Source organism: Brienomyrus brachyistius, unplaced genomic scaffold (assembly GCF_023856365.1).
Source record: "Brienomyrus brachyistius isolate T26 unplaced genomic scaffold, BBRACH_0.4 scaffold76, whole genome shotgun sequence".
Lineage (NCBI taxonomy): Eukaryota > Metazoa > Chordata > Actinopteri > Osteoglossiformes > Mormyridae > Brienomyrus > Brienomyrus brachyistius.
In genome coordinates, this window is record NW_026042351.1 from 766742 (window position 1) to 785963 (window position 19222).

Below are 19222 nucleotides of genomic sequence, written 5' to 3' on the forward strand. Positions count from 1 at the left end.
TGGGGGGGGGTTCTGTCATGCCCGGCTCGTCCGCTCCTCCTGTGTGCCACGCCCCCTGATTACCCACGTGTTTTCTCCCGATTGTACCCAGCTGTATCCAGTTCATTTGCTCAGTCCTGTCTATTTCAGTCCGTGTCTTACCTGAGTCCTTCGTCCGTCATTGATGTTGTCAATGTCTGTTTCCCGTCCTGCTCCGGTTTCCCCGAATAAACCCCCGTTTTCCCGTATCCCGCTTGCCTGCCTGCTCCTTCCGCACGATCGCCGCTCTGCTCGCGATCGCTGCCGATCTCCCGTGAGAATAACAACACAAAATTAATCTCTATGCAGATGATATCTTGCTGTTTTTACGAAACCCTCAATATATGAAATTTTAATTTTATTAATACCTTTTCAAAATATATCAAACTACACAATAAACTGGAAAAAAAACCCATAATATTCTCACTGTCTGAAGATGCCTGGAAATCAGCTGATCAGGATGGTCCATTTCACAATGGAAATATCCGGTACCTGGGTGTCTACATCTCCCACAGGCTGTCTGACTTGGTTACCCTCAACTACACCCCCTTATTCAAAACAATAGATGAGTCTCCCACATAAATCAATAAAAATAAAATTACTCGTCCAGAATAATTTCAGAAAAATTCTTTCAAACTCTTAACTCATTAATGTCACATTTTTGCTGGAAAAACAAAAGCGCAACATCAAACATTCCACATTACAGAAAAATAAATCTCAAGGTGGATTACAAGCTCATTTTTCTTAATTATTACTTAGCAAATCAACTGCAAGACTTAACTAAATGGTCACACTACAGCAGTAACAGCAGCTCATGGTTACAGCAGGAGCAGCTGTACTGTAAAAATCTCAGACATGCAGACTTACTCAAAATGTCATTAAAGAAACAAAACTGCTTTAACAACACAGTGCTGCCATTTCCACAGCACTGACAGCCCAGAGGAAAGCCATTAAAATCACTAACTGTACTCTCAGAGCCTGTAAATACACGCCAATCTGGAATAATCTGGACTTCCTACTTCACAATATCACTATTCACTATCACTCACGGGAACAGAAAGGGATTACACATCTCCACTTCCTTTTCAGTAACAGTCATTTCATGACATTCGAAGACTTAATCCATAAATACGAGTTGAGAATATGCAATTTTTCTAATATTTACTAACTGAATCCAGCATCAAAACCAAAATGGACCTCACACATAATACACTGAATCCTCCTCAGATGAGACAACATTCTGCAACTTAAAAATAAAAAGAAACCTCTAGAATATATAATCCTCCATCTGTGACAGACACATTGATATTTGTACCAAAAATTAATTGGAATAAGGACCTTATCTTTCCCCCAGCTCTGATTTCTGGATGGACGTCTGCAACAACATATTCACAGTGACAAATACTGGCCTTCAGTTCAGTACAAAGTAATTCACATAAAACATGTGACTCAATATAAAAAGTAGTCAGTACTGATACCTTCTCACAGTGTACAAGGGGTGTCACAGATAATTATCTGCATGCTCTGTTGGCTTGTATACCTGCTCACAGTATACAATGGGTGTCACAGATAATTATCTGCATGCTCTGTTGGCCTGTATACCTGCTCACAGTGTACAATGGGTGTCACAGATAATTATCTGCATGCTCTGTTGGCTTGTATACCTGCTCACAGTGTACAAGGGGTGTCACAGATAATTATCTGCATGCTCTGTTGGCTTGTATACCTGCTCACAGTATACAATGGGTGTCACAGATAATTATCTGCATGCTCTGTTGGCCTGTATACCTGCTCACAGTGTACAATGGGTGTCACAGATAATTATCTGCATGCTCTGTGGGCCTGTATACCTGCTCACAGTGTACAATGGGTGTCACAGATAATTATCTGCATGCTCTGTTGGCCTGTATACCTGCTCACAGTGTACAATGGGTGTCACAGATAATTATCTGCATGCTCTGTTGGCCTGTATACCTGCTCACAGTGTACAATGGGTGTCACAGATAATTATCTGCATGCTCTGTGGGCCTGTATACCTGCTCACAGTGTACAATGGGTGTCACAGATAATTATCTGCATGCTCTGTGGGCCTGTATACCTGCTCACAGTGTACAATGGGTGTCACAGATAATTATCTGCATGCTCTGTTGGCCTGTATACCTGCTCACAGTGTACAATGGGTGTCACAGGTAATTATCTGCATGCTCTGTGGGCCTGTATACCTGCTCACAGTGTACAATGGGTGTCACAGATAATTATCTGCATGCTCTGTTGGCCTGTATACCTGCTCACAGTGTACAGTGGGTGTCACAGATAATTATCTGCATGCTCTGTTGGCCTGTATACCTGCTCACAGTGTACAGTGGGTGTCACAGATAATTATCTGCATGCTCTGTTGGCCTGTATACCTCCTCACAGTGTACAGTGGGTGTCACAGATAATTATCTGCATGCTCTGTGGGCCTGTATACCTCCTCACAGTGCACCATGGGTGTCACAGATAATTATCTGCATGCTCTGTGGGCCTGTATACCTGCTCACAGTGTACAGTGGGTGTCACAGATAATTATCTGCATGCTCTGTGGGCCTGTATACCTGCTCACAGTGCACCATGGGTGTCACAGGTAATTACTGTATGTTCTCTATAGGTGAAAGATCTGGACTGCAGACAGGCCAATTCAGCACCCGGACTCTTCTCCGACGAAGCCATGCTGTTGTAATATCTGCAGTATTTGGTTTTGCATTGTCCTGCTGAAATACACAAGGCCTTCCCTGAAACAGACGTCCTCTGGAGGGGAGCATGTGTTGCTCTAAAACCTTTATATACCTTTCAGCATTCATAGTTCCTTCCAAAACATGCAAGCTGCCCATACCGTATGCACTTATGCACCCCCATACCATCAGAGATGCTGGCTTTTGAACTGAACGCTGATAACACGCTGGAAGGTCTCCCTCCTCTTTAGCCCGGAGGACACGGCGCCCTTCATTACCAACAAGAATGTCACATTTGGACTCGTCTGACCACAGAACACTTTCCCACTTTGAAACAGTCCATTTCAAATGAGTCTTGGCCCACAGGACACGACGGCGCTTCTGGACCATGTTCAGATATGGCTTCCTTTTTGCATGATAGAGCTTTAGCTGGCATCTGCAGATGGCACGGCGGATTGTGTTTACCGACTGTGCTTTCTGGAAGTATTCCTGGGCCCATTTAGTAATGTCATTGACACAATCATGCCGATGAGTGATGCAGAGTCGTCTGAGGGTCCGAAGACCACGGGCATCCAATACAGGTCTTCGGCCATGTCCCTTACGCACAGAGATATCTCCAGTTTCTCTCAATCTTTTGATGATGTTATGCACTGTACATGATGAGATTTGCAAATCCTTTGCAATTTCACGTTGAGGAACATTGTTTTTAAAGTATCCCACAATCATTTTATACACTCTTTCACAGATTGGAGAGCCTCTGCCCATCTTTACTTCTGAGAGACTCTGCCTCTCTGACATCCCTTTTAATGCTAATCAGGTTACAGACCTGATATCAATTAACTTAATTAGTTGCTAGATGTTTTCCCAGCTGAATCTTTTTAAACTTTCTTGCTTTTTCAGGCATTTGTTGTCCCTGTAAGTCCCGACTCCCGACTTTTTTGGGACATGTAGCAGGCATCAAATTTGAAATGAGCTCATTTACTGGATAAAGGTGTACAATTTCCCAGTTTGAACATTTGTTATATTATCTATGTTCTGTTGTGAATAAAATATAGGCTGTTTTGAAAGTGTTTTATTTGTTATTTCATTCAAATTTAAAGAACTTTTCTGGAATTCTGGTTGTTTGTATGTTTGCAGAGGGTGGTGCAGTGGTTAGCACTGTTGCCTAACCCCTCTGGGACCCCGTTCGAGTCTCCGCCTGGGTCACATGTGTGTGGAGTTTGCATGTTCTCCCCATGTCGTCATAGGGTTTCCTCCGGGTACTCCGGTTTCCCCCCACAGTCCAAAAACATGCTGAGGCTAATTGGAGTTGCTAAATTGCCCGTAGGTGTGCATGCGTGAGTGACTGGTGTGTGAATGTCCCCTGCGATGGGCTGGCCCCCCATCCTGGGTTGTTCCCTACCTCTTGTCTATTGCTTCCGGGATAGGCTCCATATCCCCTGCGACCCAGTAGGATAAGTGGTTTGTAAAATGGATGGATAGATGGATGTGTGCTTGCTGATGTTTGCAGCAAACTATTTTGTGGATAAAAGCTACCTCAATGCCCGCCCCCCCCCCCCCTTACTTTTTTGCTGTTATTTTTATTAATTATTATTATTACTGTTTGATTCATGTATTGTATGTTTCAATAATTACAGATATGTATGAAAGTGTGTTCGTGTAGGTATGGACATATATATGTATGTATTAATATACACTGCTCAAAAAAATTGAAGGAACACTTTTTAATCAGAGTATAGCATCAAGTCTTTTAAACTTCTGGGATATTGATCAGGTCAGTTAAGTAGCGGAGGGGGTTGTTAATCAGTTTCAGCTGCTTTGGTGTTAATGAAATTATCAACAGGTGAACTAGAGGGGCAACAATGAGACGACCCCCAAAACAGGAATGGTTTAACAGGTGGGGGCCACTGGCATTTTTCCCTCCTCAACTTTTCTGACAGTTTTTTCACTAGTTTTGCATTTGGCGACGGTCAGTGTCACTACTGGTAGCATGAGGCGATGCCTGGACCCTACAGAGGTTGCACAGGTAGTCCAACTCCTCCAGGATGGCGCATCAATACATGCCATTACCAGAAGGTTTGCTGTGTCTCCCAGCACAGTCTCAAGGGCATGGAGGAGATTCCAGGAGACAGGCAGATACTCAAGGAGAGCTGACAGGGCCGTAGAAGGTCCTTAACCCATCAGCAGGACCAGTATCTGCTCCTTTGTGCAAGGAGGAACAGGATGAACACTGCTGGAGCCCTACAAAATGACCTCCATCAGGCCACTGGTGTGAATGTTTCTAATTGTGTTCTCAGAGACAGACTTCAGGATGTTGGATTGAGGGTCCAACGTCCTCTAGTGGGCCCTGTGCTCACTGCCCAGCACCATGGAGCTCGACTGGCATTTTCCATAGAATACCAGAATTTGCAGGTCTGCCACTGGCACCCTGTGCTTTTCACAGATGAGAGCAGGTTCACCCTGAGCACATGTGACAGACATGAAAGGGTCTGGAGAAGCCATGGAGAACGTTATGCTGCCTGCAGCATTGTTCAGCATGACCGGTTTGGTGGTGGGTCAGTGATGGTCTGGGGAGGCATATCCATGGAGGGACGCACAGTCCTCTACAGGCTAGACAACGGCACCTTGACTGCCATTTGGTATCAGGATGAAATTTCTTGAACCCATTGTCAGACCCTATGCTGGTGCAGTGAGTCCTGGGTTCCTCCTGGTGCACGACAATGCCCAGCCTCATGTGGCAAGAGCATGTAGGCAGTTCCTGGAGGATGAAGAAATTGATACCATTGACTGCCCCCCACGGACATTATGTTTCGTCCATTCGATGCCACCAGGTTGCACCTCAGACTGTCCAGAAGCTCAGTGATACCCTGGTCCAGATCTGAGAGGAGATCCCCCAGGACACCATCTGTGGTCTCATTAGGACCATGCCCCGACATTGTCAAGCATGCATACAACCACGTGGGGACCATACAAACTACTGAGTATGATACTGTTACTGTAATGAAATTTCAGCAAAATGGACTAGCCTGCTGCATCATTTTTCACTTAGATTTTCGGGGGTGTCTCTGAATTCAGCCCTCTGTAGGTTTTCATGGAAATTTCATTTCCATTAAACGATGTGGCATCCTTTCATTCCTAACACATTACCCAGTCTACTTCAGTATATATATATATTTTCCCCATTGATACCTGATGTGTTTTCAGTGTTCCTTTAATTTTTTTGAGCAGTGTATATGTGTGATCATTTTTTATTCACTAATTTCTTATTGACAATTACGGCTCCTATCATCCACAACCATCATATATAAATACAATCCTGACTTTGTTTTTTTTCCTTCTTTGCATTTTTCTCCTTTTCTTTTCCTCTCCCCTCTACGACTCACATTAAATACTGACTTCACTCGCCCCCCAGTCCTGCCACTTCCACTAGCCCCTATTTTGGGGGAGTGGTTCTTTTCCCCTGTGCCTCTGGGTGGGGCAGGTCACCTAATGCACTGGGGGTGGGGTGTCACAGACACTCTCACACACACATACCCTGCGGCAGACACTCTCACACACGCGTACCCTGCCGCAGACGCTCTCACACACGCGTACCCTGTCGCAGACACTCTCACACACACGTACCCTGTCGCAGACACTCTCACACACGCGTACCCTGCCACAGACGCTCTCACACACGCGTACCCTGCGGCAGACACTCTCACACACACGTACCCTGCGGCAGACACTCTCACACACGCGTACCCTGCCGCAGACGCTCTCACACACGCGTACCCTGTCGCAGACACTCTCACACACACGTACCCTGTCGCAGACACTCTCACACACGCGTACCCTGCCACAGACACTCTCACACACGTGTACCCTGCCGCAGACACTCTCACACACGCGTACCCTGCCGCAGACGCTCTCACACACGCGTACCCTGTCGCAGACACTCTCACACACACGTACCCTGTCGCAGACACTCTCACACACACGTACCCTGCCGCAGACGCTCTCACACACGCGTACCCTGTCGCAGACACTCTCACACACACGTACCCTGTCGCAGACGCTCTCACACACGCGTACCCTGTCGCAGACGCTCTCACACACGCGTACCCTGTCGCAGACACTCTCACAGACGCGTACCCTGCCGCAGACACTCTCACACACGCGTACCCTGCCACAGACGCTCTCACACACGCGTACCCTGTCGCAGACACTCTCACACACACGTACCCTGTCGCAGACACTCTCACACACACGTACCCTATCGCAGACACTCTCACACACACGTACCCTGTCACAAACACGCTCACACACACGTACCCTGTCGCAGACACTCTCACAGACGCGTACCATGCCGCAGACACTCTCACACACACGTACCCTGTCGCAGACACTCTCACACACACGTACCCTGTCACAAACACGCTCAGACACACGTACCCTGCCGCAGACACTCTCACACACACGTACCCTGTCGCAGACACTCTCACACACGCGTACCCTGCCGCAGACACTCTCACACACGTGTACCCTGTCACAGACACTCTCACACACACGTAGCCTGTCGCAGACACTCTCACACACACGTACCCTGTCACAAACACGCTCACACACACGAACCCTGTCGCAGACACTCTCACACACACGTACCCTGTCACAGATACGCTCACACACATGTACCCTGCCGAAGACGCTCTCACACACGCGTACCCTGTCGCAGACACTCTCACACACACGTACCCTGTCGCAGACACTCTCACACACACGTACCCTATCGCAGACACTCTCACACACACGTACCCTGTCACAAACACGCTCACACACACGTACCCTGTCGCAGACACTCTCACACACGCGTACCCTGTCACAGACACACGCACACACACATACTCTGCCACAGACACTCTCACACACACATACTCTGCCACAGACACTCTCACACACACGTACCCTGCCGAAGACACTCTCACACATGCGTACCCTGCCACAGACACTCTCACACACACTGCATTATATGCAAGTCCGCTATATCCGATGCTTTTTCTGCATGTAATTAAAGGTGCACAACCGGCAGTCCTCGTCTGTTATAGAGTCCATTATAACGGGATTATACTGCACCTTCGACTCCAACTAGCAGACATACTTATGAGGGGATTGAGGTATGGACGTTTTGAAAGGTATGACAGAAAGAATCTTTTTCTGTCAGTTACTTAAAATGTTAGTGCCAGGAGTTTTCAAAACATTATACAACATTGACTGGAATCAAATTCAACTACCTGATTAAACAAAAATGCTTTTGTGGCAATAAACATTCAAGGTGGATTTAGCGTAAAAAGAAGGATGGTTATAATGAAATGAACCTTATCCCAACTGTAAGATATGGTGGAGGTTCTGTGATGTTGTGAAGCTGATTTTCCTCCAAAAACCCTGGAAACCTCGTTAGGGTACATGGCACTATGGGGTCCATGAAATACCAGGACATTTTATATCAAAATTTGGCTGCCGCTGCCAGGAAACAAAAACTGGGCCTTCATTGGATCTTCCAGCAGGACGGTGATCCTAAGCACATGTCCAAATAAACATTAAAATGGTCAGCTGACAGCAGAATCAAGCTTCTGCCATGGCCATCTCAGTCCCCTGACCTGAACCCCACTGAAAACCTGTGGGCTGAGCTGAAGAGGAGAGTGTACAAGAGAGGGCCTCAGACCCTGGGTGATCTGGAGAGATTCTGTAAAGAGGAATGGTCTCAGATGCCCTGCTCTGTATTATCCAACCTTATAAAATGTTATAGGAGACTCAGTGCTGTTATACTGGCAAAGGGAGGTTGTACAGAGTATTAAAAGCAGGGCTGCCAATAATCGTGGCACATGTGTTTTTCTTGAAAATAATTAGTTTTTGATGAAGGATTTGTTTTTCTTTGAATAAATTTATTTCAATGAAAGGTTGGATTTTTCTCATTTTTTTTCAGTGTGAGATGAAGCTGCTTCGCCAAAAGGTGGATTTTTTTCTAACCCTTTTTACAAATCTTTACAAGGGGGCCAATAATTGTGGAGGGACTGTATATTGTTTATATACGACACTGTATTTGTACTAAATGGTGGTAAGTTAATCATGTCCTCTACTGTCAACACCCGTGTAAAATAATCATTAAACTCATTTACTATATAAATTTTAATTTTCAATTATAAGGCCCTTACTATCCTGCAGATCAGTGATTTCAGCTTTTAGAGCTCTTTTGGAGTTAAAATATTGGAAGAAACTTTCAATGTTATCCTTCCATTCGACATTCCACTTACTGTAGCGAGTCTAATGTTATTTTTTAAGTCAACCTGCAGACTTTGATACTCCTGCTTTATTTTGAAATCACTAGCTATGTTCCACCTTATTATCTCCAGCGTACAGTGTGAAATACCCAGTAATACTCACCTCACTACCCACAGTTTACAGTATGGAATACCCAGTAATACTGACCTCAGTAACTCCAGTTTACAGTGTGGAATACCCAGTCAGACTGACCTCAGTATCTCCAGTTTACAGTGTAAGTCCCCCAGTCCAGCAGAAAGCAGCTTCACTCCTGAGTCCTGCAGGTCATTGTCACTCAGGTCCAGCTCTCTCAGGGGTGAGGAGTTTGATCTGAGAGCTGAAGCCAGTGCCTCACAGCATTTCTCTGTGAGTTCACACCGGCCCACCCTTAAAAAAATGAAACACTTTTAAATCCACTTTTTACACTGCAGCACTGTATTCAAATGAGGAGAATAGGGACCATGACATAATGGATTTTCAGAAAAGAATTAAATTACTAAAAATCATTCTCACAATCATCCCGATTCTGTTTGGTGTCCATTATTTTTTTTTCCATAACACGTTAAAGTCAGCATGTTTAACTGTAATATTGCTGTTAACACTAGACAAGGCAGAACTCCTCCTCTCTTTCCCTTAGCTAATTGCTCACTATCTCCTCTTTATAGTGTGGAATACCCAGTAATACTGACCTTAGTATCTCCAGTTTACAGTGTGGAATACCCAGTCAGACTGACCTCAGTATCTCCAGTTTACAGTGTAAGTCCTCCAGTCCAACAGAGAGCAGCTTCACTCCTGAGTCCTGCAGGTCATTGTCACTCAGGTCCAGCTCTCTCAGGGGTGAGGAGTTTGATCTGAGAGCTGAAGCCAGTGCCTCACAGCATTTCTCTGTGAGTTCACACCGGCCCACCCTTAAAAAAATTAAACACTTTTAAATCCACTTTTTACATTGCAGCACTGTATTCAAATGAGGAGAATAGGGACCATGACATAATGGATTTTCAGAAAACAATTAAATTATTAAAAATCATTTTAACAATCATTCCGATTCTGTTTAGTGTCCATTATTTTTTTGTCCATAACACGTTAAAGTCAACATGTTTATCTGTAACAGTGCCGTTAACTTTGCTAACCAACACAAATGTTTTGCATGGATTATATGGTTGAATGGATATTTCCTGCTTCACTGCTTAATTATTTCTAGCATGGATCGAGGGCTGATAAGATTGTGGGATATAAGGAAGTAGTAGAAGAAAACAGAAGCTGTTTGTGCTTGTTTATTATGTAACTGCTGAAAGGCATTGTTGGTTTTCTTGCTGTCCAGTTACTTTTGTGCAAAATGCATATTCTGTACTCACTGCAGCTTCTCCAGTTTACAGCTGAGATCCTACAGTACAGCAAAGAGCAGCCACCACACAATACTGGCCTCAGTATCCCCAGTTTACAGTGTGGAATATCTAGTAGTACTGACCTCAGTATCCCCAGTTTACAATGTGGAATACCCAGCAGTACTGGCCTCAGTATCTCCAGTTTAGAGTGTAGAATACCCAGTAATACTGACCTCAATATCTCCAGTTTACAGTGTAAATCCCCCAGTGCAGCAGAGAGCAGCTTCACTCCTGAATCCTTCAGGTTATTGTCACTCAGGTCCAGCTCTCTCAGGGGGGAAGAGTTTGATCTGAGAGCTGAAGACAGCACTTCACAGTGTTTATCTATGAGATCACAGCTGTTCAGCCTGAAACAGAAAACACTTTAAGACACAGACATATACACATCCTACACATTAGTAAAATACAAAGCATTACAATAAGCATTTGTTTTCAGTATAATTAGCAGCACAGCTTACACTTCAAAATGAATTATAGTCTGCAGAGTGTTCTGTGCGTCCTGACAATCTGCTGCAGTCATATGATCACTAATTGTGAGTCAGTGCATCTTTGCTCAAAACTAGAGGTAAAAACATTAAGTAGAAGCTACAGCCAAAAATCACAGAATATACAGGAATATATAGGAACACAACAGCAAGATGGACGTGAACCTCCCATAACAGTCAGACCAGTGCTTCCAGTGCAGTCCTTAGCCATCTTTCTGCCAGGTGTCCCTACACTCGACACGTATCACTGAAAGGAGGAGATGTGAACATTCCCAGCAGCTAATGCAGCAGCAACTGGCACTTGGATTCCTGATCCCATGAGTAAAATCCTTTTTCTCTCTGTATTGTTATACCTGGGAACATGTCAAATCACCAATTACGTCTGGGTGACATGACGATATTATCGGTAATGAGCGTAATCAGACAAGTATCCCGGTGTCGATATCTGACAGTGACTAACCGGCGATTATCGTCTTTGCTGAGGAAACGCGCTTAGGCTACATACAAAGCAAGATAACAGAAGGATTCATGATTTGCTTTCAGTTCAGCTTTCTAGCCAAAGATTCTGAAGCAGTTAAAAAGAAACATTGCGCAGAATTTCACAAGCATTGCCCCTTGCAGTAACCATGCGTTCGCCATTCTTGTAAGTTCAGTATTGTCACATCACCAACTTCTATCTCTGAGTCAGCAGCCAGAATGTCAGTCATTCAAGTGCAGCTTCCTGGTGGGAATTTTGAGCTTCCCAACTCAGTTTTTTGTGTCTGAGTCTCAGGCACGGCTTTAAGTGTGTCCCTGACCCGCCGTCTCGGTGGAGGACTGTCTGCTCGCGGCCGGTGGTTTTGGGCATGTGCGGCAGGCCTGCCCACGAGGGGAGCTCCCCCCGGGGGAGCGCGAGGAGGGGCGCGAGGCCCCGGTGCTGGTGCGGGACACCGAGCACCGCGGGGGCGCCGATACTGTAGTAACGGACTTGGACTCAGACCGTGGGGACCGGGAGGACGAGCCCCCCCTGCCCGTAGTCACTGCCCCCACCCCCGCTCCCGAGCCACGCCGGGATGGCGGGCTGACAGAGGAGCCCGGGCCGGACGCAGCAGGGCCCGCTGGCGGCGGCGCGGTGAGTGACTCCGCTCCCGCTGAGTCCGGCACTGATCCACCTGTAGACACACCGCAGCGGAACATCCCGAGCCTGAGCTGGACCTGCACTTACTGGATTCTGATAAAGATCATGAGGACGTAGAGAGTTTGGCTGATGACTTGGACTCACAGGCCTCCATGGACTCCAGCACCCCTGTAGGTAGGACCAAGGTTTACTCTCTTGAGCAGATCTGTGTCTTTCTGGACAGCACTAAAGGCCAGAGAAAACCTAAGATAGAGTGCTATGCCCCTGATTGGAAACTGTTTTACCTTCATGTACGATGGCGATGAGGAAATTTACTTTGGACGAGTTTGATAAACAGAAGCGGTGCAGATTAAAGAAGCTTCACACCCCCTTGTGGAATTGGAGTGCTGACATTCAGGGACTCCCCATGCCTGCGTTCCCACCTGCCTCTCCCTCCTACTTATGCTGCCATTGCCATATCTGCCGGAGCTTACATACTGCACTCACCTAACTGTTTGCACTGCCTCTAGTCTCCCCTACTTTGGCTAACTGCACATTTTATTTCTCCTACTCCCCCTGGCTGTGCTGCCTGGAGACCCCACATTTTTAAGATATCCTGTCTACCCTGCTGCAGGTCTCCACTACCTGTGAGTCCTTCCGGCCTGCTCACCCTTCTGCCTGTGACATCTTCCCTGTTTACCCTGCTGCCGTACTACTGTTCGCCCCCCCATCTGAAGCAGCTCCAGCACTTGCCTGTCATCACCTCCCTGCCCCCCGCTTTGTGACTGAAATGTTAAAATTGGGATAATGTGAATTAGGACTTTGCCATCTTGATCATTTGACTTCCTCTGCTGCCCCCTGGAGGATGGGCTCCCCCTTTCAGTCTGGTTAGGGTTAGGGCTCCTCTGCTGCCCCCTGGAGGATGGGCTCCCCCTTTGAGTCTGGTTAGGGTTAGGGCTTCCTCTGCTGCCCCCTGGAGGATGGGCTCCCCCTTTGAGTCTGGTTCCTCCCAAGGATTCTTCTTTCTAGGGTAATTTTCCTTGCCACTGTCCCCTCTGACTTGCTCACTGGGGGCTTTGGGCAGGGATTCTGTAAAGTGCTTTGAGATGATGTAATGTTGTGAAAACACACTATATAAATAAAACTGAACTGAACTGAAATTGCATTCAGTGTTTGGTGGGGGGGGGGGGGGACTCAAAATGAGATCTGAACCAGCAACCTTCCGCTCATGGACACAGAGTCCGAGCCCAAAGAGTCACGCACAACACCCAGTATTTACAGAAATGCTTCCTACAGTATCCAGAACTGAAACGAATATGAGTGGTTTTCCCACTATTAATGAAAACTGGACCATTCTGCATGATGCTGTATCTTTGGTTATTTGTTACACAAAGGATGGTCGTGGAAATCTTGTCTTTTTTGTTTTTACTACATCACTACCTTCAGTTAATATAAACTAGATTAAAAAGGAACCTTGTTGTTAAAAGAGGGGAAATAAATTTTATATATATATATATATATATATATATATATATATATATATATATATATTAATTTAATATTTAAAGCAATGTTTATCTATCTCTGCCGGACTCACATCCTCAGCCAGGTGCAGCTGAGGCCAGCAGAGGGCGCCAGTGAGCAGCCAGAGACAGCAGTCATACGGAAGCTCCCAGCTCTGGGCTCCATCACATGAACACGCCTGCTGACAATAACACTCACATACCACTGATACACCCTGTGGATAAAGAGCCCTCACTGTTTCTATAGCAGGTTAGGATGCTGTGCTGTGATCAGAAGGCAGACTGGATGGGAATGGAAACGTAGTAACAAACAAAAAGTGACATCACTACCTTCAGTCATTATAAAGGCTGTGGTCAAGATTAGCTACTGCTATACAAACAGCTATAGCTGTGATTATCAAAATAAAACCCAGTTATTAATCCATGAGGAGAAATATATAATATATATTACACATTTCAAACAATATTCGTGTATTACTGCCAGACCAGACATGATTTCCCATCCCCACGTCACTTACAGAGCCGTCCTGGAGTTCTTGACCACAGGCAGCAGCCTGCAGTGCTCTTCATCTGATCTGATGTATTTTTTCAGATCAAACACATCCAGCTCCTCATCTGACATCAGCATCACAAAGGCCAGAGCTGAATACTGTGCAGGTGAGAGGTCATCTGCTGAAATGTTTCCTGAATTCAGGTATCTTTGTACTTCCTCTACTAGAGAATTGTCACCCAGTTCAGTCAGACAGTGGAACAGGTTGATGATCCTTTCTGGAGATAAATTCTCCTGTATTTTCTCCTTGATGTATTGGGCTATTTCCTTAATGGTTTGTGAGCAGGTTTCTGTTGGCCCCAGTAGCCTTTGTAACAGAGTCTTACTGGAGTCTGTTGAGAGGCCCAGGAGGAAGCGGAGGTAGAGGTCCAAGTGTCCATTCTTGCTCTCTAATGCCTCATTCACTGCAGTCTTCAGCAGGTCAGCTGATGAGTTTGACAGAAACACATATAAAGCAGCGAGATACTCCTGGATGCTCAGATGCACAAAGCAGTACACCTTCTCCTGGTACAACCCATACTCCTCTTTAAAGACTTCTGTGCACACTCCAGAGTAAATTGAAGTTTCAGTGACATCAATGCCATTCCCTGTCAGATCTTGTTCATAAAATATGAGATTGCCTTTCTCAAGGTTGTTAAAAGCAAGTTTACCAAGTTTTAAAAGGAATTCCTTGCTGTATTCTTTAAACTTAGTTTCTTGTTTTTTCATATACTTGTCATTTTTTAAACTTGTCTGAAAGATCAGGAAGTGTGTGTACATTTCAGTCAGAGTCCTTGGAATTTCTCCCCTGTCAGTCTCACTAAAAAACCTCTTAAGCACAGTGGCTGAAATCCAGCAGAACACAGGAATGTGGCACATGATGAAGAGGCTCCTTGATGATTTCACATGTGTGATAATCCTGCTGGCCACGCTCTGATCCCTAAATCTCCTCCTGAAATACTCCTCCTTCTGGGCATCACTGAACCCTCGTATCTCTGTCACCTGGTGGACACACTCAGGAGGTATCTGATTGGCTGCTGCTGGCCGGGAGGTTATCCAGAGGAGAGCGGATGGGAGCAGATTCCCCTTAATGAGGTTAGTCAACAGCACATCCAGTGATGTTTTCTTTGTTACATCAAACCAGCTCTCATTGTTCTGAAAATTGAAAGGAAGGCGACACTCGTCCAGACCATCAAAGATGAACAAGACTTTGTACCTAAACAGCTCAGTGGATTGAAATGATTTCAGTTCTGGGACAAAGTGGCAAAGCAGTTCAATGAGACTGTATTCACCCTTAATCAAATTCAGGTCCCGGAAAGGAAGAGCAAATATGAAGTGAACATCCTGGTTTGCTTTTCCTTCTGCCCAGTCGAGAATAAATTTCTGCACAGAGACTGTTTTTCCGATACCTGCCACCCCTTTAGTGAGTACAGTTCTGATCGGTGTCTCACGCCCACATAAGGGTTTAAATATATCATTGCACTTGACTGTAGTATCTTCTGTTCGCCTTTTCTTGGATGCTGTTTCAATCTGTCTCACTTCATGTTCATCATTGACTGCTCCAGTCCCACCTTCAGTTATGTAGAGTTCTGTGTAAATCTCACTGAGAAGTGTTGGCTGTCCTTCCTTAGCTTTCCCTTCAAATACACACTCAAATTGCTTCTTAAGTTTACATTTCATTTCCTGTTGATGTTGCAGCATGAGCTGTCCTGAAAAGAAATGAGAGGAAAATGCACTAATTCTCACCGTGATCCTGACCCATATGAGAGGAAGAATATTTTCCAAAAACACACTTTTTTGCACATACATATCCTGATATTTCCCTGTGACTGTGAATGTGAAACTGAAAGTTTTATCATGTGTATTTTACTGGAACACCGCATACAGGACCGTGAATAAGCCTTAGGCAGCCAAAGGAAATGTTTAAAGCCATTTATCTGGGTAGTAAGTGTATATCTGCTCAGAACCAAAAAACACACAAAACCCCTTTTAATTTCCCAAATCTCTCCTCAGGGGCACCACAGCCAGTCCATGTATTTGTTAAATTTCACCACCAGCTCACTTCATAAGTTAATTAAATAAGTTTAAAACTCAATGAGATATTGATCAGCCACATGAGGTGTGTTAGTGGTCAAGTAAAAAAATACAGGGATATACTGCACGATTTCTGTAAATATTAGGTTGATTTTGGGAGAGGTTCTGAAATGGCAAACACACTTTGACATACATATTATAGTAGTTCTACACCAACATAAAGACCATTTAAACATCCTTTTCTTTGACTGCCTAAGACGTTTACACAATATTGTACATGTACATAATATTATAAAGTTCTTACTCTTGTCCAGCATGTCAGCAAGATCATTTTGCTTCATGGTCCTCAGGATGTACAGTGTGATCTTCAGAGCTACCTCTCTAACACTGGTCTTCTGCATCTGACCATCACAGTCCAGGTCATTGTCCTCCTCCAGCTGAGGCTCAGAGCATTCTGGGTAATTCTGATCTAGGTGCCTCACAAACGTCTTCAGTTCCTCCTTTAGGAACTTCATGGCTTTTTCCTCTAGCGACTAAAATAAACAGTCAGAGTTAATTATTGCTACTTACACCAAACCTTTTCAGAGTTTCACTTGTGAATCATAGTTTAAAACATATTTTCTTTAAGATGATGAATTTATTATTATGCAGCTGTATAAAATATAAGCTAATTCACATAACAGCCAAGAAAATATATATCAGCAATAAATACAAACCTTCAATATGGATGATAAACCCGATTTATCATGTAGATCTGAACTGCAATCTTCCATTTGGTCTCTGTGAATTAGGCAGAAACATAAAGACCTCAATTCATCTATACAAATGTAACAGAAAGGCTGAAAAGTTCCCCATTAAAATTGCTGTTACTGCAGATAAAGAATAACACAGTGGTATATTACAACACCAATTCCAAAAAGTTGGGACACTGTGCAAATTGTAAATAAAAACAGAATGTAATGATATGGAAATCTCATAAACCTGTATTATATTCATAACAAAGTATAGAAAACATATCAGATGTTTAAACTGAGACATTTTGCTATTTCATGAAAAATATTGGCTCATTTTGAATTTCATGACAGCAACATATCTCAAAAAAGTTGGGACGGGAGCAATAGGAGGCTGGAAAAGTTAGTGGTACAAAATCCCAATGTTAAGATCGCCGGTGAACGGGGAAGGTGCACGGACAGGCAGGCAGGCAAGGATCAGGCAGGCCGGTAGAATAAGGGGGAAACGGGGTTTAATCACAGGACTAAGGGCAGGAAACACCAGATGCCAACTAACATCAGTGACAGACCAGGAACCAGGGCAAGACATGGACTCAAATAGACAGGACTGATTGAAAATAATCGGACACAGGTGGGTACGATCCGGGAAGCAGACGTGGATAATCAGGGGGGCGTGGCACACACGAGGATCGTACGAGCCGGGTATGACAGACCCCCCCCCCTCAGAGGAGGCGACGGACGAGACGAGGGAAACGGGACCTGGAAAAGAAGAACAAAACAGGCACAGAGACAAGAAGTAGGACAAAACCTGATAAAGGACAGGGAGGGCAGACAGACTAGGAAAGGAGACACAGCGGGAACAGGCTGGACAAAAGGACCAGGAGTGAACGGAGGAGGAACAAAGGGACGAGGAAGGGAGACAGGAGAGACAAAGCCGGGAGGAGGAGCAAACGAAGGAGGGAGACAGGCAGGGGAGTAGGGAGAGAAGGAGGGGGAACCAAGGGGAGTCCGAGGGAGCCCCAGCGGGCAACGGGTGGCCGTCAGAGGGGCCGCAGGCGGCCGGGAGGCCGGAACAGGAGGGGACCTCAGAGCAGCAGAGGAGGCAGGGCGAGGCACTGACGGAGGGGCAGAGGAGGGAGGTGGAGGGAGACCCAGGGAAGGGGACGAAGGAGCTGGAGGGGACCTAGGCGAGGGCAAGGAGAGGGGGGGAGCCGCAGCAGGCGGCGACGTCCTCCGATGCGCCGGAGTGGAGGGAACCGCAGGCGACTGACCGGGCACCAGAGTGGGGAGCAAGACAGGGCAACGAGGCTGCGGAGGGGGACCCGCAGGCAACAGCCAACCCGGAGGGCGAGGACCTGCAGGCGTCGACCAAGCCCCAGCGCAGGCAAGGGAGGGTGAGCCAGGGGGCAGGGTGGGTGGGACCCCAGCCCTGCGTCTGTGTCCTCTCCCCTTACAGGACACAGAATTAAGGACCCTTGGTGGGGGGTCAAGCTCGCCGGGGCGAGGACAGAGGAGTCACCAGGATCGGGTCTGGGGCAGAAGGGACCGGCATGGGGCAAGGAACGGGAGTCACAAGGGGCACAGTCACTGGCAGAGGGAGCGCCTCGGGCGTGGGCGCAGGAGCTGCAGGCAGAGGGAGCGCCCGCTCGGTAGCTGCAGGCGGAGGGGGCGCCCGCTCGGGAGCTGCAGGCGGAGGGGGCGGCCGCTCGGGAGCTGCAGGCGGAGGGGGCGGCCGCTCGGGCTGCGCAGGCGGAGGGGGCGCCCGCTCGGTAGCTGCAGGCGGAGGGGGCGCCCGCTCGGGAGCTGCAGGCGGAGGGGGCGCCCGCTCGGGAGCTGCAGGCGGAGGGGGAGGCAGCTCGGGAGCTGCAGGCAAAGAGGGCGGCCGCTCGGGAGCTGCAGGCGGAGGGGGCGCCCGCTCGGGAGCTGCAGGCAAAGAGGGCGGCCGCTCGGGAGCTGCAGGCGGAGGGGGCGCCCGCTCGGGAGCTGCAGGCAAAGAGGGCGGCTGCTCGGGCTGCGCAGGCGGCAGCAGAGGCGGTTTCTCGGGCCCCCCCCCCCCCCCGCTACCCCACCCCTCGATACGGCTCTGCTTTGCTTATCAATGGAGCCGCCTGCTCTGTGAGCGACTGGCCCACAGCCACGCCGGCCTGGGACTCGTGGGTGAGCAGGGAGCGTCAGACGGGGGGGGGGGCGCCTATCAGCTTGTTTCCCACATCCCTGCCCCCCCGCTTCTGTACCAGCTGGTCCCCGGGTCCTCACTAGCTGGGGCAATACTGCTGCCTAAATATGACGAAACATTAAACATGTCATCATCCTGCACCTGTTCTCCATTCCAGTGGACATAATGTAAATGATGTCATCAGCGTGCGCCACTCCCTCTGGAATGTCCTACTTTATTACAGAATACTAACCGCTT

At 46.8% G+C, this 19222-nt stretch overlaps 1 protein-coding gene across 25 annotated transcripts in view; it reads right to left on the reverse strand.

The window, feature by feature from the left end:
- LOC125726780 (NACHT, LRR and PYD domains-containing protein 3-like) overlaps positions 1 to 19222 on the reverse strand; it is a 189224-nt gene that overhangs the window by 140638 nt on the left and 29364 nt on the right. For 22 of the 25 annotated variants that reach the window (XM_049003240.1, XM_049003244.1, XM_049003236.1 and 19 more), the window contains 6 exons: positions 16795 to 16858; positions 16383 to 16611; positions 14034 to 15753; positions 10585 to 10758; positions 9761 to 9934; positions 9240 to 9413 (listed from right to left, as the gene is read on the reverse strand). In XM_049003240.1, coding sequence (XP_048859197.1) covers positions 9240 to 9413; positions 9761 to 9934; positions 10585 to 10758; positions 14034 to 15753; positions 16383 to 16611; positions 16795 to 16858 — 2535 coding nt within the window. The remainder of the gene's footprint in view (positions 1 to 9239; positions 9414 to 9760; positions 9935 to 10584; positions 10759 to 14033; positions 15754 to 16382; positions 16612 to 16794; positions 16859 to 19222) is intronic. The other 3 variants (XM_049003245.1, XM_049003246.1, XM_049003258.1) reach the window with 3 other exon arrangements.